The 20,866-nt window shown below is 39.3% G+C and overlaps 1 protein-coding gene across 1 annotated transcript in view; it reads left to right on the plus strand.

Annotated features, from left to right (window-relative positions):
- The window catches only part of trpc7b (transient receptor potential cation channel, subfamily C, member 7b), a 63,701-nt gene that overhangs the window by 16,524 nt on the left and 26,311 nt on the right, over window positions 1-20,866 (plus strand). Inside the window, exons 3-4 of the mRNA XM_032528395.1 lie at window positions 3,192-3,374; window positions 7,215-7,379. Of these exons, the coding sequence (XP_032384286.1) occupies window positions 3,192-3,374; window positions 7,215-7,379 (348 nt within the window). The remainder of the gene's footprint in view (window positions 1-3,191; window positions 3,375-7,214; window positions 7,380-20,866) is intronic.

Below are 20,866 nucleotides of genomic sequence, written 5' to 3' on the forward strand. Positions count from 1 at the left end.
TCAAATGACAGTAACTAGTAATCTATTATGTGTTACATTTTGGAAGTAACTTGCCCAACGTGAGCCTTTAAGAATAGTACTTGCCTCAGTTCATCTTTCTGTTAGTTTAACACAGTTTGCTATTAAATTTGGTACAGAATTCACTATCTTTGAGAAGATAAACCATATAAATGATCGGCGAATGTTTTACCACTTGTCCTGCATTTCAATTCATCTTCAACCCCGGCCTCCACTCTATTTTGAGATTAAGACTAGCATCCTAACATAGTCAAGGTCACACGCTTAATGTTAACATGCTACATGTATGTACAGCATCGGAATGCAGTATGGGACACAGCCTGTGTCCACTTGTGCTCACAGAAAATAAAAATGTATACCGTGTCAAGTGCAAACACCACTGTCACTGGCAAACATACACAATCTGAGAGTGCTGCTCCTGGTGCACGTTGGATGCTTATGTGCTGAATGCACATCAGGACACAAACACACACGCACACACACACACACACACACACACACACACACACACACAGAGGGTAAGGTGGAGGAGGGTGTCGTTTCATTTTTTAAATCACATTTTACTCTGTTCTTTTGTCATACAAATTTCAGTTTAATTTAGTTTAAATTTCAACACACGGCCACAGAGAAAGAGAAAAACTTAACCCTCATGTTGTCCTCGGGTAACTACCCAAAATAACATGATTGATTCCACACATTGCTCTTTGGCAAGTACAAATCTCTACTTTCATTAATTTTGGAGGGTCTTATTCAATGTTATAGCATTTGGAGAAATAAAAATGTTTTTTGAAAATAGTCATTAGTACACGTTTAATATTCCAGTCTTTAGTTTTTTTTCCATCAACATACTTTCCTTTAATTTTAGTCTAAATAATTCATAATTTCTGCTTTTCTAAGTCAAACATTAGGTACAATTTCCTATAAATGAGGTTTATCGACCATAAATTCCAAAAATAACTGTAAAGCTGAAGTTAATAACTTAGTGTTACATAGTGTGAAAAACATTGAAAAAAACATCACACGTGTTGAAACAAGGGACAAAAACGTAAGAAAACGTAAAATATATTTATAAAAAGCTTCAACAAAAGTGTTGATTTTCAATTTTGACGGGAAGATAACACAAGGGTTAAACTCATAGTGGTGAATGTTAACTGAGGTGCTGTAACACTAACTCACTCTATCCATCTCCTCTTCTCATCCCTCCATCTTACATCTCCCTCCCCCTCCATGTTTGAGGCTTGGCTTGTGTCCCTCGATGTTCACTCATCTGTGACTATTCTCACTCTGCTTCACACTGCTCTGTCTCCATTTTCAATCTCACACCATAATTCCCTTTCCTTTATCTCCGCCCCCAAGGCGCAAACCAAATACCCTGAATTGTGATTGGATTTTCACATGTACTGCATATGGGTGGTGTCTGTGTGTGTGTGTTCTTGATGTGTCTTAAGATTGATTAAGAAAACATTCTTGCATATGCTCATCCCGAAGCTTGATTTTCCCTGAATGTTAACAGGCATGTGATAGTAATTGATTTTTTTCATCTAACAGCTTAAAGGTAAAATGCACCAAATGCCACCATCTCCTTCATGTCTCCTTCATGTCCCCAAAGGTCCCATAGATGCTTGCTGCAATTGCTTGATTCCCAAAATGTACTTTTTTTATTTGCAGATAGTGATAAGCCTTTTGACAAACCCTGTCTAACATGCCATTGAGTTTATTTTTTCTATGGTAAATCCAAGCTTGAAGGGCCAGATTTTACATTTTATAACACATACAGCTGTTTGGTATTTCAGAGTATGAACGCACCGAGACTTCACAAAACTGATTACGCTATTTTATATTCAATATACCCCCCCCCTTATTAAATTTGTCAAACACTGGAGGAATGCAAATGATGTTCAGGGTCAGTAGGTGCACCAAAATACAGTACACGCTGTCTGCTTACAGAGTGTGCCCTAAAAGAAGGTGAAGGTAGAACCGGCAATTTACCACCGTGTAAAATTGATTACTGTATTACTGATTTCGCTGGGAATACCTGTGTAAAAGTCTGGATGTAAGTGGGCATTATCAACAAGCTGTAACGGTATTATTGAATATAGAGCAAACACAGCGGTGACTGCATAATGAGAATCACTCCCAAGGGACTCTTAGCCTACCAGAAGCTCCAATCTGCTGACTTCCTACCTGCTTGACCAAATGGTGAGAAACAAGCCAGGTTGGCGAGGGGACGTAGTGTAAGAAAAACAGGTGAGAAGATGTGAACTGTGGGGGCCACAAGACAGAGGGGCAAAAGGCGGAAAGTAGAAGGATTTGTGAAGGAACAAGATGAGAGCAGCTTGATAGACATGACAGAAATTAGAAAGTGGGAAAGTAATTTTTGTTCCAGGGTTCCAGAAGTACATGCAAAAGCCCCATTACATTTTGGCATTTGAAATTGGTTATTAGTACATTGAGAAATTTCCAACACTTGGATGAGAAGTACACAAAGTCACAAAAGATAACATTTTTGGGTTCATCCCTATGTTCCCAGGGTCCTATGTTCTTGATATAACCTACAATTTTAAGAGATTGGTAAAGGGCTATCTTCACAGTTCAAATTTATTAAATGGAGTTAGGCAGAGAGAAAATCATATTTAAACAGAGGCAGCAGCAGGATTATGGGCTTACAATGTAGGTGTGTCACTGAGCTATTGGATAAATGAGATCAGCTGATGGGACCAGCTGATGACAACAGCTGATAACATGACTGACAGTTCCAAACAGGGCCGTAAGGAACAGTGAGTGAGATTGTATGAGAGGATTGAATGCTGAAGCATGAGAAAAAAACTACAGGCATTTGAAAGCAAAAGGATTGTTTTCCTGACTGAACTTGTGCTATTGCTTCGTAACAACAGGACACACAAAGAGGGTTTTGTTGAGGCATAATGTGAGAACATCTGAGGTGAAGGGAAGATGCTTAAAACAAAATGGAAAAAGACAGGGAGAACTAGAGGACGGTGAGATAAGAGCGGACAGCAAATGAGACACAATTTCATGGATCTTTCATGTTCATTAATACATTTGAAGGATGCAGTGTTTTCTGAAACCAGTCATGATTTACTCAAAGTTTAAATTTTGTTTAAAGTTTCTCTCCCCTCCTGTCCTTCCTTCCATCTTTCTTCTCTCCCTGTCAGAATGACTACCGTAAGCTGTCCATGCAGTGTAAGGACTTTGTGGTGGGTGTGTTGGACCTTTGTCGGAACACAGAGGAAGTGGAGGCCATATTGAACGGTGACGTTGACCAGTGCCCTCCAAGCGCCTACAACCGACCCTGCCTCAGCCGTGTCATACTGGCCATCAAGTACGAAGTCAAGAAGGTAAGATGACCAACAAATAATCAAAGAATCAACTATCTACTGTAATGTAAAGGATTATTGGTAGTGTCAGTTGCATTTATACAGTAGTGGAAGTGATTTTGTGACATTGTTTATAGTGCAGAAAATCATAAGTGACAATGTGTCTATGATAGCCTTTTTTGTGCTTGTGGTTTTAAAGGGCCCCGTGTAAACAAAAAGCTGGCCTCTATTTCACTGAGCTAATCCAGAGGTGTTCTTACTTAATGTAAAACCAAATGCCCTTTCCCCATTTCTTCATACCATACCACACACGTGCTTATTTGACCTTCATGTGCTGCATGTTTTCTCTTATCAGGTAAATCCCTAGTGTGTGTGCGTGCGTGCGTTCATGTGTGTTTGTGTAAGTGTGTGTGTACAGCCTGTTCGAGCTGTGTTTTATCCTGTACAAGAGAGCGTGACCAATACTCAGGGAGCTAATTACACAGAAGGCAGGAAGAGAGGTAGGGATAGATTACCATTGCAGCTAGGTGAAGCATGACTGTGTGTAGCGCATGTGGCTGGATGCAGGCAGGGTTTATGTCATTGGTCATTAATAGACTGGTCACTGGACACCAGTGGGGAATTATGTTGACTACGATTTAGTGTGCAGGTGGGAGTTTTATGGCTGTGTGTGGTTTCCTTCTGAATGTAGAAATGATTGTGTGCCTATCTACACATTGTACGTGTGTGAGTTTCGATCGGCTGATGGGTCAATCGTCAACTCAGATGAATGCTCACTAAATGTGATGGCCGAGGATAATTAGTGAAGGGATGGGATGGCTTGATGGAGGGAGCTAACCAAGAGGCCAACAAAAAATCGAGTGAGAGCAGGTTAGACCAGATATAATCTGTTGTTCAAATCTTACAAGAAGAACAATAGACAAACACAGAGTTTGATTGTTACACCAGTTGACCTCCTATCAAGCATCGATTGCTCTATTGTCCACATCCTTCCTCCAGCTGGAAAAAAACTCACTTCCCTTCTTGGATTAAAGTCGGCAACAGATAAATGCCAGACCAAGCCTTATCTAATAAAGTCGACATGCTTCAGCAATAAATGTTAACACTTAGTGTTTCTTATTTGCTGCCTGCTTTCTTTCTGCATACTGTATATTTAAGTGATTTCACAACCTGCTTGTTGACATTTTTTCTTCAATCTAAATGAATTCAAGTGGCAGTCATGAATACTAACGTGTTGTGAGTATTACTTTTTTTATTGTAATGAATTCACAATAGATGTGCTCTAAATAGAAAATCGGCCTGCACACTCAGCTCCTTAGGAATATCTTGACCACAAGAAGCCCTCCTCATGAATGCAGTATTTTGATTTTGAAGAATTTTATATCCATTCATTGATGCAAGTGAAAAGCACATGAAAGTACCAGATGTAAGTATAAATATTGTAATTTCTGTTGTACTTTATGCTTTTGCCATTAAAATCCAAACAAGATATTGGGGTGGGACAAAAAGAAAGGAAATATTGGTCAAAAGACACAAGTTGGAAGAAAAAAGTAAAAAAAGAAATGTACCACAGCCCGATGTTCTACCAAACAAATTCTATTTTCTATTTTCTTGTCCCTGGAGTGTATCCAGTGTCCTGGATAATACACTGGTGGCAGAAGTAGTAAGGACTTAGATAAAAGTATAAAACCACAATGTACAAATGCTCCATTATAGTAAAAGACCCGCATTCACAAGTATACTTCCAAGTAAAATTTCAAATGTATTAGCAGCTAAATGTATTCAACTAGTGCACTAGTACTAGTGTAAGGCTGGTGGTGGATTAAAGAGCAGACATGGGGAAAAGGTTGGAAAACAGGAACAGAGGTTTATTTAATACAATGAAAAAATGGTGCAAAGAAATCCTCTGGGACTGAAGGCAGGAAGACAGGTAGGAGGCAGGTCCCCAAAAAAATGATAGGCTCGGGCAGGATGACTGGGTTTTTCCAGGGCTGAGCCAGCGATCTGAAGCAGGAACAAAAAAAACAGACAAAGTCAAAAAAGCTTAATCGGAGATATTAGCAGAAAATACTCAATGCAAAAACACTAGAGCTGGCCGTAGCGAATGTTACCACAGTGGGTGAACGGACGATCTGGCAGAGACTGGTTGGGACGCCGGGGTTTGCTTCAGGTGTGTAGGTCGCCACAGGAGGGTGAGAGAGCCAGGAGCGACACACACACTCAGCAGAGGAAAGGCAAAACAAAAAACACAGAGAGGGAAAGCACAGTGCAGCACAACCCCTTTCAGAGTGTCATATTTATTATTGGATCATTTTTAGGGATGCATGGACCCGTGAGCAGCGTTTATTGTTTGTGTGATAGATTGTTAGATCAGATTTTCATACTCAATATGCTGTTTATTTACAGGGATTGTTTTGCTAAATATTGAACCCCAAGATAAGTACTCACTAGGGATGAGCGAGTACAGCATTATCTGTATCTGTATCTGTATCTGTTTACCACATGAATTATCTGTATCCGTATCCGTACTCGGGCTGGGTGGGGCCTAACCCGGAAGTGGTCAGATTTAACCCGGAGGTGGGTTGGGTTGTCTTGAAATGGGCGGGGCTTTAACCGGTATGTTATTTAAGCATGCATTTGATATGGGTTGATCAGAAATTGTTATATTTATTGCTGATTAGAAAACTATTTACATGACAGCCTCGAGCTTCAGATCAATGGTGTTGTCATGGTAGCAAACAAACTATATACAGAACGTTTTGCAACAATGAATATAACACATGCAGTTGCAATTATGAAGTAAAATGTAATGAACAAGAGTTTTCATAATCAATATAACTTTTTTTTTTTAACTTTTAATTTTTTTATGATCAATGTGATTTTTTTTGTTTTTGGTTCTTTTTTATTTTTTTTTATTTCCACACCAGATATGTGTGAGTGTGTGTGTGTGTGTGTGAGGAAGAGAGAGACACAGAGAGAGAGAGAGAAAGAGAGAGGGGGGGCAGCTGATAGAAAATCTCCGATGGCAGAGACACAACGGGAGTTGCATTTAAACCAAGCAGCATGTCTGAAACCCATGTTCACCAGAAATCTACTGGTTACTAAGTATGTATGTAAGTACTACAAACCGAAGTTAAAAACAAACCTGAAGCTGAAGAAACCCTAAACGTTAACGGAACAGACCCGCGGACCTGATTGACTGACGGAGCGGGAGAGAGAGAGAGAGAGAGATAGATATATAGAGAGAGAGAGAGAGGGGGCCGAGGGAGCGCAGTTCTCCGTGTTCTGTGTGTGTGGGATTGAGCCGAGCGTGTTTGTAGGCGGGGGGGCGCTTTGACTATCACAGAACGAAGCGCGGCCAGTTGAGGAGTTGTATTCAATCCGAGCCCGGATATTGACTCGTATTACTCGTATAATACTTGTACTCGGCAAAAGTGCTTTATCCGTACCGTATACTCGTTTCAGCCGAGTACTCTGATCATCCCTAGTACTGACTCCCTTTGTAGTCAGCCTGTCAAATAAGCCACCTTTTTGTGACTAGCGGGCCACATCCGTGTAGCTGCAACTATTGTTCTGGCACACTGTTTGCTCAATGTGCTGCAGCTGTAAATATTTTACCGACCCCTCCAACTATCTGTAAAACAATCAGAAACAATTCAAAATGTTTAATGAAGATGAGAAAAAGCAAATTAGTATTGCTTCTCCTTATTGTTCTTCTCTTTAACTTCTGGTTTGTTAGTTGCTCTCACCTTCCTCTCTCTCTTTCTTTCTCCTCTCTCTCTTTTTGTTCACTGTGTCCCCATCAACCCTGCCTTTATCCCCATTGATTTCAATTTCTTGTCCCTGTCTCTTTCTCTGTAGTTTGTTGCCCATCCTAACTGCCAGCAACAGCTGCTGACTATCTGGTACGAGAACCTGCCGGATATGAGGCAGCAGTCTGTTGTAGTGACGTGCTGGACAGTGCTGGGGATCACCGTAGGTTTGCCGTTCTTGGCCTTGGCCTACTGGATAATGCCATGTAGCAAGGTATGAACACACATGCACACAAAAATATGCAAAAGACACCAACTCCTCTCTGATCCTCAAGCTCTTTAACCTACTATCTTCCCTGATCTAAACCAGAGTTCATTACACACACAGCCAATTAACCCTGTAAAGCAGAGATCTTCAAAAAGGGGTCCGGGGCCCCTAGGGGGTCCTCACAGTCACTATAGAGGGGCCATTTAATTATATAATAAGTTAAGTAATATAATTACTATTGTCAATTTTTGAAAGAAAAAAAAAAATGAAAATGTCTTAACATAATTCCAATATATTATTAATGTATCATGGCAAATATAAATCCCCACTGATGTATGGTATATTTTTAAGGTAGTCACTAAGATAGCCACACACAAATTTAGTTAATCCTAAAGATTTACTGTGCCACATGTATGTGTGTAACATTAAATGATGATTTAAAAAATAATGCCAACAATTAATATTTTAATATCTAAGTACTCTATGCAAAAAATGGTAGAAAGGCTTTAGGCTGCCTACACGTTATACTTTACACTCATGGGTGTGTTTCAAACATTCCTACATACCTTGGGTCTTTAGCAACGCAGTACTTATAACCCAGACATGCAAAAAACATATTTTTGCCATTTATAAAACATTTACAAGCACGTATTTATCATAACACTCTGTTTACAGAATATGTCTTTGGCAGCATTACTGAAAGTCTATAGTCCGCCTGCTCAAAGACTCATTAAACACACGACAACTAAAGTGTTGGATAGATGAAAAATGTTTTCTTCCTTGCTTGGTGGATTACTCTCTGACCCGCCGGAGCGGGATCGCGCTCATAGAAGTCTTCAGCCTAAGCCACGGCCAGGAGATCTGCCGCAATCTTTTATAGTAAGAGTCCACAGATACATCGAGAAGGAGATTGTGCTGAACTGGGCAAAGTCTCATAAAGACAGATTCAGAATCCTTATCTTTGAGGACTTCAGCGTGGCTGTGGCAAAGAAGCGCTCAGCATTGAATGAGATCAAAGGGCTGTAATATATAGTAATATTAGGGTGTAATATAATTACAATATTAGGAGCAGATAACACTACATGAAAAATCGGTTGTCTGTACATCAACTGTGGCTGCTCGCCATTTCCTATGGAAGAGCATCAGGTGTTTGTACTAGGTTTCCAGTTGATTTGTTGGGGCCTTGTGTGTGGGTGGGGGTGGGCAATAGGTACAATGTCCCACGTTCTTTCTTTTTATTCTGTTCGTTCTTTTATATTATTTTCTTTATTATTTTCTTATTTTTTTCCCTTTCCTTCCCTATTCCCGCTATACCATTGTCCATTGCTTATTAAATAATACTTTGCAGTTTCCAATCAGAGGGTCAGAACTTTACTGTGTTACAAATATCTAAGACATTATAAATGGAAAATGTCAACATGACACCAGGCGGTTTAAACTGGTATCATATTAAAGTAATTACCTGAACTTTACGTGGCTTAGGAGGGCAAATTAAACCTTCTAAAGTTTTCTCCCACTAAAAAAGCCTTTCCGCTGATAACGTCTTTCTACGCATGGATGATCATCTGAGACCGCGTAAGCCTTGGGTCAGACAAGTCTTCACTCCAACTTTAATAGTAAATCTAGAGGCACTGCTATTTTAATTCATAAATGAGTCAAGTTCACCCCAGATCACGTACACTGTGATTCAGGTGGCCGTTGGGTTTTAGTTTCAGGTATACTTTGTCCAACACCTGTTGTTTTAGCAAACATGTATGCCCCAACTGTGATAGCCCAAACTTTATGTCCACAATTTTTTCGCATATACCAAATTTAGATACCCACAAGTTAATATTAGGAGGGGTCTTCAATTGTGTTACTAACCATGACATTGATCGCTCTAACTCCAAACAGTTACGCCTACTGCAATGTCTTAAGACTCTATCAGCCTTTATGGATCAAATTGGCTATGTTGACCCCTGGCGTTTCTTTAACCCCAATGCTAAGGAGTTCTCCTATTACTCCACTGTCCATCAGGTCAACTCCCGTATTGATTACTTCTTTATCGACAAGACCCTTCTATCTTCTGTTAGTTCCATACAATACACTGCCATTGTCATCTCTGACCATGCACCCCACATTTTAGACCTTTGTTTCCCGTCAAGCTCACATAGGCAATGAGGAAGATGGAGGCTTGACTCAAGCTTAGATGATTTTGTTTCCGTAAACCTAGATTCTTTCAAAAAAACAAACCGGTCCGATCATGTATCCCCATCGCTCTTATGGGAAATGCTAAAAGTGTTTATTCGTGGGGGCATTATATCTTTCAGTGCGCGTTAAACTGAAAATAGAAGATCGAAACAGCAGAACTAACGGACATGGATATGGACAGACAGCAGGCCGCAGCAATTACTCCAGATTTAGCAACCAAGCGTCTGCAGCTGCAAACTGAATTCGATTTACTATCAACAGGGAAGGCAGAATATCTACTAAAACATACAAGAGCGACTTTTTATGAACATGGAGATAAGGCTGGCCAAATTTTAGCCTCACATTTGAGACATCAATGCGCTGCCTGCTTTATATTACAAATCTATGACTCATCTGAAAACCTGACTACTCACCCATCAAGTATAAACTCTTTTTTTTTCTTCCTTTAATTCTACGCTCCACAAATTACAGCCCCCTACTGACATCTCTGTTATGGACTCTTTTCTTAATAACTTAGAGATTCCAACTATAAATGAGGAATTTGCAAAACGTTTAGACAAACCCCTAAGTCTAGGAGAAATCAGTTCCTGCATTTCTCAAATGCAAAGTAAACTCCTGGCCCAGATGGTTACCGAATGGAGTAAAAAATTCTCTGCACAGCTTGCTCCTATACTTTTAGAAGTCTATAATAATTCTCTAGAACATGGTATTTTGCCTCCAACACTCAAAGAGGCTTTGATTACTCTGATAATAAAGAAAGATAGGGACCCTAATCTATGTGGTAGCCACAGACCCATAAGCTTACTTAACAGTGACTTAAAGCTGCTGGCAAAAGTGCTGGCGTGTAGACTTGAGACTTGCCTTCCAAGTATCATTTCAGAGGACAAAACAGGTTTTAGCCTTGGCCGTCAGCTGTCCAGTAGTGTGCGTAGGCTTTTGAGTGTGATTCTTTCTCCCTCTGCTTCTCTAACCCCAGAGATGGTGATTTCCCTGGATGCAGAGAAGACGTTTGATTGCATAGAATGTCAATATTTATTTGCGGTTCTACATAAATTTGGTTTTGTCTCCAAATTCATCTCTTGGATTCATCTGTTGTACGCTGCCCCTGTAGCTAGCGTCAAAAAAAATCTGACATTTGTTCTCCCTTCCCTCTTACACGTGGCACTCATCAGGGATGCCCCCTGTCACCTTCATTATTTCCACTGGCCATCGAACCCCTGTCCATAGCTCTCTGTCTACAGCTCTCAAAAGCTCTCCAGCATTCGGCATCTCAGGTATACTTAGAGGAGGCATGGAGCATGGAGTGTCATTGTATGCCGATGACGTATTGCTGTATGTACGAGACCCTGTAAACTGCATTGATGCAATAGTGGATCTGCTGAAGACATTTGGAATTTTCTCAGGGTACAAACTGAATATTGCTAAGATTCTTTGTTTCCCTGTTAATCAGTCTGACAAATCCATTGCCCCAGGTGATCTGCCCTTCTACTTTTCCCCCAATAGTTTCAAATACTTGATATCTCTCATTCTCTACGTTCTCTTCATAAAAATAATTTCATTAAACTGACTGAAAATATCAAATCCGACCTTCAAAGTTGGCGCACATTACTCCTTTTACTTGTCAGTCAAATTGAAACCCACCAAAATGAATGTTCTACCTCAAATACTTTTTCTTTTTATGACCCTTCTTTTTCTTCCCAAATCGTTTTTCAAAGCATTGAATACCATTATATCATCCTTCTTCTGGGCTGGCAAGAGTCCCAGGATTCAGGAAGAATTTTGGAGAATCCCAAATTGGCAGGAGGTTTAGCCTTACCCAACTTGTTGTTGTATTATTGGGCCACTAACATCCAGATACTAAAGAAATGGTGTGTCATGGAAGCTATTTCTTGTACTTCAACCTCACTCCCTGCATTCCTTTTTGCACCCCTTCCTACGCGGCCCTCCCAATACACCAATAAACCTGTTGTTCTCTCATCACTCAAAATCTGGAAACACATTCAGAAATCACTATGGATTAAAATCCCCTTCTGTCCTCAGTCCCATATGCAACAACCATTTGTTCTTACCCTCAAGCATAGACAAAGCATTTACATGTTGGAAGAGGATGGGCCTGGTCTCTTTTAGTTACCTTTACGTAGATGAGACCTTTGGAAACATGGCTGACCTTCCTGCGAAATTTGGGACTCCAAAAGTGGATCTATTCAGATATTTCCAGTTGTGCAATTTCACCAAAACACAATTCACCTCATTTCTTACATTACCTGAAAAAACACTGTTAGAAAGTATCATGTCCTCCTCAGTATCACAAAATAGTATCTCTTCAATCTATGGTCTTCTTTCATCTCAACTCTCCTCTTTTTTAGGACTTAGGGATGTTTGGGGAAAGGAGCTAGGTCTTGCACTAGATGAGAACTGGTGGAGAGAAGTTTTACTCAGAATTCATAGTACTTGTGTACGTATGAGTCTCACTCAATTCAAAGTGGTCTTCAGACTTCATTGTACAAGGGCCAGACTAAAAAACTATTCCCTGATATAGACGAACTCTGCATCAGGTGCTCTCAATCTCCAGCAGACCATACACAGACTTTTTTCTCCTGCCCTAAGCTATACTCTTTTTGGACATCAGCGTTTCCCTGAAGAAATTCTATAAAACCTGGGAACCCCTCCTTTCTTATACAAACCACCTATCCTGAGCCAATGGTAACCCCCCCCCATTTTTTGTATAGTACATTCCTGTATATCAAAATGAATAGGGAGGAAGATGAGTGGGTAAGTTAGACAAATGGACAATACACGTTTAGTATCTGGTTAAAGGGTGGTGGAGGGTGGAATGGGTGGGGATGTATGTGTTTTTTTTGTTTTAAAAGCAAGAAAAAGGTCAAACATGTAATAATTTCTGAGGTTTGAGCAATAAACATATTTTGGAAAAAAAAATCTGGACCAAAGTGTTGATCAGATAGACAAAATGACAAAAAACCTTACTGATCTCCAACGTAAAGAGCACTATATAACCATAACCTGATTATAGCGCCCTTTCACATATTGTTAATACTCCATCAAGCAAATTATAATCTGTAAAGTGACACACAAGAGCGGAACCAGTGGTTATATAAATCTGCTCATTAACCTGGATAATCCTTTACCTAATCATCGAGTGGTGTGTGTGTGTGTGTGTGTGTGTGTGTGTGTGTGTGTGTGTGTGTGTGTGGTGTGTGTGTTGTGTGGGTGGTGTGTGTGTGTGTCCAAGAGAGAGAGAAGTGCGCTAAGGCAGATTCAGAAACAGTGTTGGAGCCCTCAGAGCAGTTCATTTTAGGTGTGACTGATTTACTGAAAGAGAGAGAAGAACAGCTTAGAGAGGATGAGACTACGCTGAGTGTCCGCACTGCCCACCAGCTAGCTATTTGTCAATCATGAGACACTAACTTTTATCTGATCCTGTGTCACAAAAACCCCTGTGAATGTTAATTGTTTGTGCATGCAAATATGATACATACATTTGATTATGATCAACCAACTAGCCTGTTGCTTAGAGATAGGCATGGTTTTATTTCAGTTAACTAATACCTGGTTTGATTTGCTGAGAGATATTTATAGAAAGTATCCCGCCTATCTCTAACATGGTGAAGAGATGTGAGGATGTGGGGCTATTTTAATTCTGGCCAAGGGACCTTTACAGGATGCATAATATCCTGAATCCAAAATAACTGGCCTTTAATAATAAAAATCTGCCTGCCTCTATGGGAATTTAACATAGGGGTATGTATACTTAGGACCCCTGTTTTTAAATAAGAACTTTATTTATTTACAATACGTTATTCATTCACAAAGAAAATTGGTGTCCTTAAAGGTTGGATTTTACCTCATTTTTTAATTTAGGTATTAAAATAAATTTCCAAAACATGATTTTTTTATTCCTCTTTTTAGTCAACTTAAGCATGTGTATGTAAACTTTTGAGCACACTACTGTTAGTTGCAGAGAGAAAGCTTTTATGTGTTTTTGTTGATGGGTGTTCTGGAGCTAGTCATGTCTTTTTTTCTGCTTATCTCGTCAATTTCTCATCTCTTACAGTTCATAATGTTCTCCATTTTTACAGCACCACAACACACGGTTATCAGAACACACTGTTATTTTTATCAGTGGGGAAAGCTGAAACAGATTTTAATATTTTTGTTGCTGAAAAATATTAAGTAGGTAAGCAATAAGTAGTAAAGCATTGAAGGCAGACAGAGGTAACATGGATGTAATTGCTTTAAAAATCTCTGTTAAAAGAAACATAAGAGATATTCAATTATATTTTATAGTCTCAAGACACTTTACAGATGGAGTAGGTGTAGATCACACTATAGTTTACAAAAGTCCAACAATTTCCCACGAGCAAGCATTTGGTGCAACAGTGGCAAGGAAAAACTTTCTTTTACATGCTTTGGAAGTGATGGAAACAAATGCATATTATATTGAATGTTTCTTATTTATTGAAAATGGTAAAACATGCAGAGAGGGATGGGACACATTTTAAAAAATGTACGCAGGAACGTTTCAGACCTCCCTGAGTGCCAGAAAAGAGATGAAACATAGAATAAGCGTGAAACTAGCAACTGGTAAAAAAATGGCCTTAGAACGGCTGTCAAGTTCCCCTCCTCCGAGAACAATCTTAATGCTTCAGTAGAGGAAAGACTCTTTCTCAATATTTAATTTCACTTTTACAGCACACTGCATACAGCTTCACTAGAACGTGTGGCAATTTATTATTGATGAACTATTGCTGCAATAAGAAGGGAAAGTTTGTGACACTTGTACTTTGCTATATTTCCATTTCATGCAACTTCATACTTCTACTATAATCAACCTATGAAGTGAGACCACTGCAGAGAAATTGACAGTCTGTATTTTACTAAATATTGTTGTTTTCATATCAGCCCAAATTACCCAAGCTGTCAATCAATTTGAATATATATATATATATATATATATATATATATATATATATTCTTAATACTTTTTCTTTGATAACTGTCCTCCAGTCTGTCATCCATTTAATTTACTAAATAGGGAGGGGAAATAAAGAAAGAACTGAAAGAAAGAAACAGAAAGAAAAGACGACACAAAAAATTAAAGGAAACCAGAAAGAAATATAGGAAACAGAAAAACAAAAAGAAAGAAACATGGAAATTAATAAAGAAGTAAATGAAGGAAACAAGGAAACAAAAACAGGAAAGATGTAAAAAAAAAAGATCCCAGTGTTTTGGTTTTTGATTATGTTATTGCTCGTTTCCTGCCCTGTATCTCTGCTCTTTCTTTGTCTTTCTTTGTTCTTTCCTTTCTACCCTCTTTGTCAATTTAAACCCAGTTCACTACAAGAAAATGAATCAATACACACAGGGTCACAAGCCATTTATCATTGATGCATTGACTGGAAATCATTGATTTCCCCCTTGATATAACCTTTGTCAATAGCAATGCAACATTTTTATCACTTAGAAAATATTAAGCTTAGTTGAAAAAAATGATTTTTGGTGGGAGTTGTCTATACAGTTAAATAGTTGATTGCAAAAGGGTTGACCAATTAAATAATCCATATTGGTAAATGGGATTGTATATCTTTGAGTCAGCTACAGAGAGAAGGGCAATGAAAACAAAGATTCAAACATGTCCCCCATAAACTATTGTCATTTAAACACAAAGTGTACATACAATATACTGTATCTACACTATGACAGAAGGTCTTACTCACACTTACGCTCATACTGTATCTGGATAATTCATTTTTCAGAGTGGACTCAATATTCAAGATTTTTTATTGTCAGTGTATGGACACATGTTACTGAAAGTGTCTGACAATTATTATCAGTCTCACGACGTGACTTATTGTCCAGAAGCTGTGTGGAGAGTGAAACGTGAGACAAGAAAAAGGCATTCAGATAGTTTGTTGTTACGGAGTAGTCTACGGATATCATAGGCTCCTGTTATTTTTTTTAAATTGTTTTTCTTTTTTTATTTATCCAGGTAAGTCAATTGAGAACAAATTCTAATTTGCAACGACAACCTGTCACATTCGCACAGTTACACATTCATACCTGGAAGCCCAGTACAACCACTGTCTGATCTGCTGGCCACTGAGCAGCTCCACTGGAGTGGTTGGGGTTAAAGGTGCTGTTGGTAGAGTTGTGAAGATCAAGGATTTCTTAGTCCCTCCACCCTTTCTGCTAAAGCCCAAACGGTCCCCTAAGGCCCTCCCCCCAGGAGGGAGAGTGAATGTGTGTGCCTGAGCAGTGATTGGAGCATCTGAACAGGGAATGGTGGAGTTTTGCAAATCACACTACAGGCTGTAGGTGGTGCCAGAGGAGCCAGATTTTTTTAATTACCTGCTTTATGTAGTTCTACTCAAACATAGGGTCAGTTCAGCAAATTTGACAGAGTTAGTTTTATAAGTCTTACCTACTGCATCTTTAAGGGCCTTGCTCAAGGGCACCTCAGTGATGGTAATGAGGGAGGGACAAGCACTGCTCTTTAACCTTCCCACCCAGATTTTATCTTGTCAGTCTGGGGATTAGACCGGCAACCTCCCAGGAAAAAACTTGCTTCTTTAACCTTTAGGCCCCCTCTGCCTAATCTAATAGATTTTCAGTGTAATTGCTAAATATTTAAATGATTTTGACAATATGGATGAGGGCATTATTGTTGGGTGACCGCCCATATTCATTGAGCTAGAGTACAGACTATGGATGAAGAGCGGCTGTGGAGAGAGAGAGAGAGAGAGAGAAAGAGGGAGAGAAAGAGAGAGAGAGAATGTGCAGCTGTGGGCAGTGTTTTGTGCGGTCATTAGGCTATAATACATCCATAGTTTCATGTTATCTAAAGATTTTCAATAAAAACAATGGTTCTTATTTGTTCATGTCTCAGTCCTAATGATTAGAGGAGAAAATCCTCTGACGTGGTGACACAGCATTGTGTCCGAGGTATATCAGTGGACACATCCAGACCACAGATATTTGGCAACAACACGTACCACTCCTGACAACGTATTTTTTGGGCATATAGGGGCACAGCACCCGCGTGAGCACCAACAATTTTCAGAGCCCTGCAGCATTCCAGCCGCTGCCTCACCCTCCTCCACCCGCTGCCTCATGCAACTTGCTCTCTCTTTGTCCGTAACACAGGCTTCCGTGGCTGAAATGAATACAAGTGGTCATCGAACCATAACGCCGTCATCCACATTGTCAAAATCATTTAAATATTGACCCATTTCATTGAAAATCTTTTAGATAACAGGTGCCTATCATTTATGTAAACTACTCTGTAACAGACTATCTACCTATTAAGTTACATTGCAGCTTTGTTCACGTCAGCCCATCATTGCAATTTCGGTCAATACTGGACCAAATGAAAAGACTTTTGGTCAAATCAGTCTATTAGACACAAATGGATGGGGAATGGGGCCCAGGTTAAAAAAACTTTACCCTTTAAGCTGAGGGGTGAAATGGATCAGTCTAATCAGCACAAAGGCAGAGCCATCTCAGTGGTAGGAAAAGGTTTTGCCAGATTAAGATTCACCACACAACCTCTTCCTACGTTGTTTTGTGTGTGTGTGTGTGTGTGTGTGTGTGTGTGTGTGTGTGTGTGTGTGTGTGTGTGTGCACGCATGTGTGGGGCATGGGGACAGCTATTGAATCTAATGTGACACTATGCATGCAGAGTGTAGAGATAGCCTGTGGGTAGTTAATATTGAACACAGCAGGTGTAGAGAGTGGCAAATGTTGGAATCTCAAATGTCTGTATGAGGTGTGTGTGTGTGTGTGTGTGTGTGTGTGTGTGTGTGTGTGTGTGTGGGGCATGTTTAACAGTCCTTGTGCAGCATCCACTTGCATTATGTTCTCCCCATATGGTGAATTTTGATAAACTGCTGATTGTTTGGCATCGGCAGTAGTTATTCTGGCATTGTGTTCCACATTCATGAATTATTACAGCTGTTGTTTGCACGCTAAGATGGTTGTGTAGTGATGCTTTTCAGATTTTGATCCTTAGGGGACAAAATCTCAGGAACTCTGGAAAAAGCATTGACATTAATGTATCTCAGTAAATAAAAACAGATGTTTAGTTTGGCTGCAATTTTACACTTGTGAATAGTCACTTTTTTAACTGCTCAAAAAAATACAACTCAAACATCTATCATTCCCTGACACAAATTACAAAATGTGAACTTTGTTTTATTATCAAACACACATTAACCCAATTACTAACACAAATATGACTAGTAAAAATGTCTAACGTTAAGGGTGTTGTGTCATTCTGTTGTAGTGTAATTTGCAGTGACAACAAAGGGCTTTGACATTATCGAAAATATGTTAACCACCAGTTATTCCATGGATCCAGGATACTATGCATCCTGATAAAGTTTCCTTGGCCTTTGGAATTAAAATAGCCCCATATCACCACATACCCTTCATCTAGAGCTGGACAATATATTGATATTATATCAATATTGTGATATGAGACTAGATATCGTCTTAGATTTTGGAAATCATAATATCGTAATATGGCAAAAGTGGTGTCTTTTCCTGGTTTTAAAGGCTGAATTATAGTAAAGTGATGTCATTATCTGAACTTACCAGACTGGTGTCACTATTATTTGCTTTTACCCACTTAGTCATTACACTGGGGCTCAAAAGTTTGGGCACCCCAGGTAAAAAATTGTATTGTTGTGCATAAAGAAGCCAAGAAAAGATGGAAAAAATCTCCAAAAGGATCAAAAGCATCAAATGACAGATTAGACATTTGTATAATATGTCACAAACAGTTAGATTTTATTTCCATCATTTACACTTTCAAAATAACAGAAAACAAAAAAAATGGCGTCTGCTAAAGCTTGGTCACCCTGCAGAGTTTATAGCATGCACGACCCCTTTGAAAAGCTGAGACCTGACAGTGTCATTGATTGTTCCTCAATCATCATCTGGAAAACCAGTGATGTCAATCTTAGGTTTTAATGCCCAGACTCATCTGACCTTGCCCCAACAATCAGCCCCATGGGTTTGTCTAAGCAGAAAATAGTTGACGCTCACAAAGAAGGAGAAGGCTATAAGAAGATGCAAGGCGTTTTCAGATGCCAATATCCTCTGTTGGAATGTAATTAGAATGGCGTCATCAGGAACAGTGAGTTAAGCAAGATTTGGAAGACCAGAAATATCAACACAACAGCTCGTTTGACTGCACACGTTCCATCCAGAAAACCTGCAGACACTGGAGTTGTGGTACACCATTCACTATAAAGAGATACTTGTACAATATGGTCTTCATGGAAGAGTCATCAGAAGAAACCTCTTCTACGTCCTCAACAAAAAATCAGCGTTTGAAGTTTGCAAATGAACATAGGACAAGCCTAGCATTGTGAAACAATTCTGGGACCAAATTTTGGCCGAATGAGCAAAGGTACCTTGGAGAAGAAGGCACAGATTTAATAAAGAACCTCTGTCAACTGTTAGGCATGGGGGTGGATCAATCATGCTTGGGGTTGTATTGCAGCCAGTGCACAGGAAACATTCCACGAATAGAGGAAAAATTAATTCATAAAATTTCAGCAAATTTTGGATGCTACGTTGATGGCCTCTGTGAAAAAACTGAGGTTAGAAAGAAGATGGCTTCTACAAATGGATAATGATGCTAAACGCACCTCAAAATCCACGGTGGATTACATCAAGAGGCGTAAACTGAAGGTTTTTCACACACTCGCTCTTTTAGGTCTATCCATAGATTTTCAATTATATTGAGGTCAGGAGATTGTGAAGGCCATGGCAAAACCTTCAGTTTACGCCTCTTGATGTAATCACCGTGGATTTTGAGGTGCGTTTAGCTCATTATCATTTGTAGAAGCCATCTTCTTTCTAACCTCAGTTTTCACAGATGCACAAGTTAGCTCCAAAATTTGCTGAAATTTATTTGAATTATTTCTCTTCTATTCGTGGAATGTTTCCTGTGCACTGGCTGCAATACAACCCCAAGCTGATTGATCCACCCATGCCTAACAGTTGACAGAGGTTCTTTCATTAAATTCTGTGCCCTTTCTTCTCCAAGGTACCTTTGCCATTACGGCCAAAAATTGGCCCAGATTGTTTCCACAATGCATCAGGCTTGTCTATATGTTCATTTGAAACTTCAAACGCTGATTTTTTTGTTGAGGACGTAGAAGAGTTTTTTCTGATGACTCTCCATGAAGACCATATTTGTATAATCTCTTATAGTGAATGGTGTACCACAACTCCAGTGTCTGCCAGGTCTTTCTGGATGGATCGTGCAGTCAAACGAGCGTTCTGTTTGATTTTTCTTGGTCTTCCAAATCTTGCTTTAACTTCCACTGTTCCTGATGACTGCCATTTCTAATTACATTCCAAACAGAGGATATATGGCATCTGAAAACGCTTTGTATCTTCTTATAGCCTTCTCCTTCTTTGTGAGCGTCAACTATTTTCTGCTTAGAAAAACCCATGGTGCTGATTGTTGGGGCAAGGTCAGATGAGTCTGGGCATTTAAAACCTTAAGATTGACATCACTGGTCTTTCCAGAGATGATTGAGAACAATCCATGACACTGTCAGGTCTCAGCTTTTCAAAGGGGTCGTGCATGCTAAAACTCTGCAGGGTGACCAAGCTTTAGCAGACGCCATTTTTTGTTTTCTGTATTTTGAAAGTGTAAATGATGGAAATAAAATCTAACGGTGTGACAATACAAATCTAATCTGTCATTTGATGCTTTTGATCCTTTGGAGATTTTTTCCATCTTTTCTTGGCTTCTTTAGCACAACAATACAATTTTTACCTGGGGTGCCAAACTTTTGAGCCCCAGTGTAATGACTAAGTGGGTAAAAGCAAATAATAGTGACACCAGTGGTAAGTTCAGATAATGCATCCACTTTACTATAATTCAGCTTTAAAACCAGGAAAAGACAACACTTTTGCCATATTACGATATTAGATTTCCAAAATCTAAGACGATACTAGTCTCATTCACAAATATGATATAATATCAATATATTGTCCGCTCTAGATGAAGGGTAGGGTGATATGGGGCTATTTTAATCCAAAGGCCAAGGAAACTTATCAGGATGCATAGTACTGGATCCATGGAATAACTGGGTTAACATATTTCGATAATGTCAAAGCCCTTTGTTGTCATGCAAATTACACTACAACAGAATGACACAACACCCTTAACGTTAGACATTTTTACTAGTCAATTTGTGTTAGTAATTGGGTTAAGGTGTGTTGATAATAAACAAAAGTTCACATTTGTATTTTGTGTCAGGGGA

This window comes from Etheostoma spectabile, chromosome 10 (genome assembly GCF_008692095.1).
Source record: "Etheostoma spectabile isolate EspeVRDwgs_2016 chromosome 10, UIUC_Espe_1.0, whole genome shotgun sequence".
NCBI lineage: Eukaryota > Metazoa > Chordata > Actinopteri > Perciformes > Percidae > Etheostoma > Etheostoma spectabile.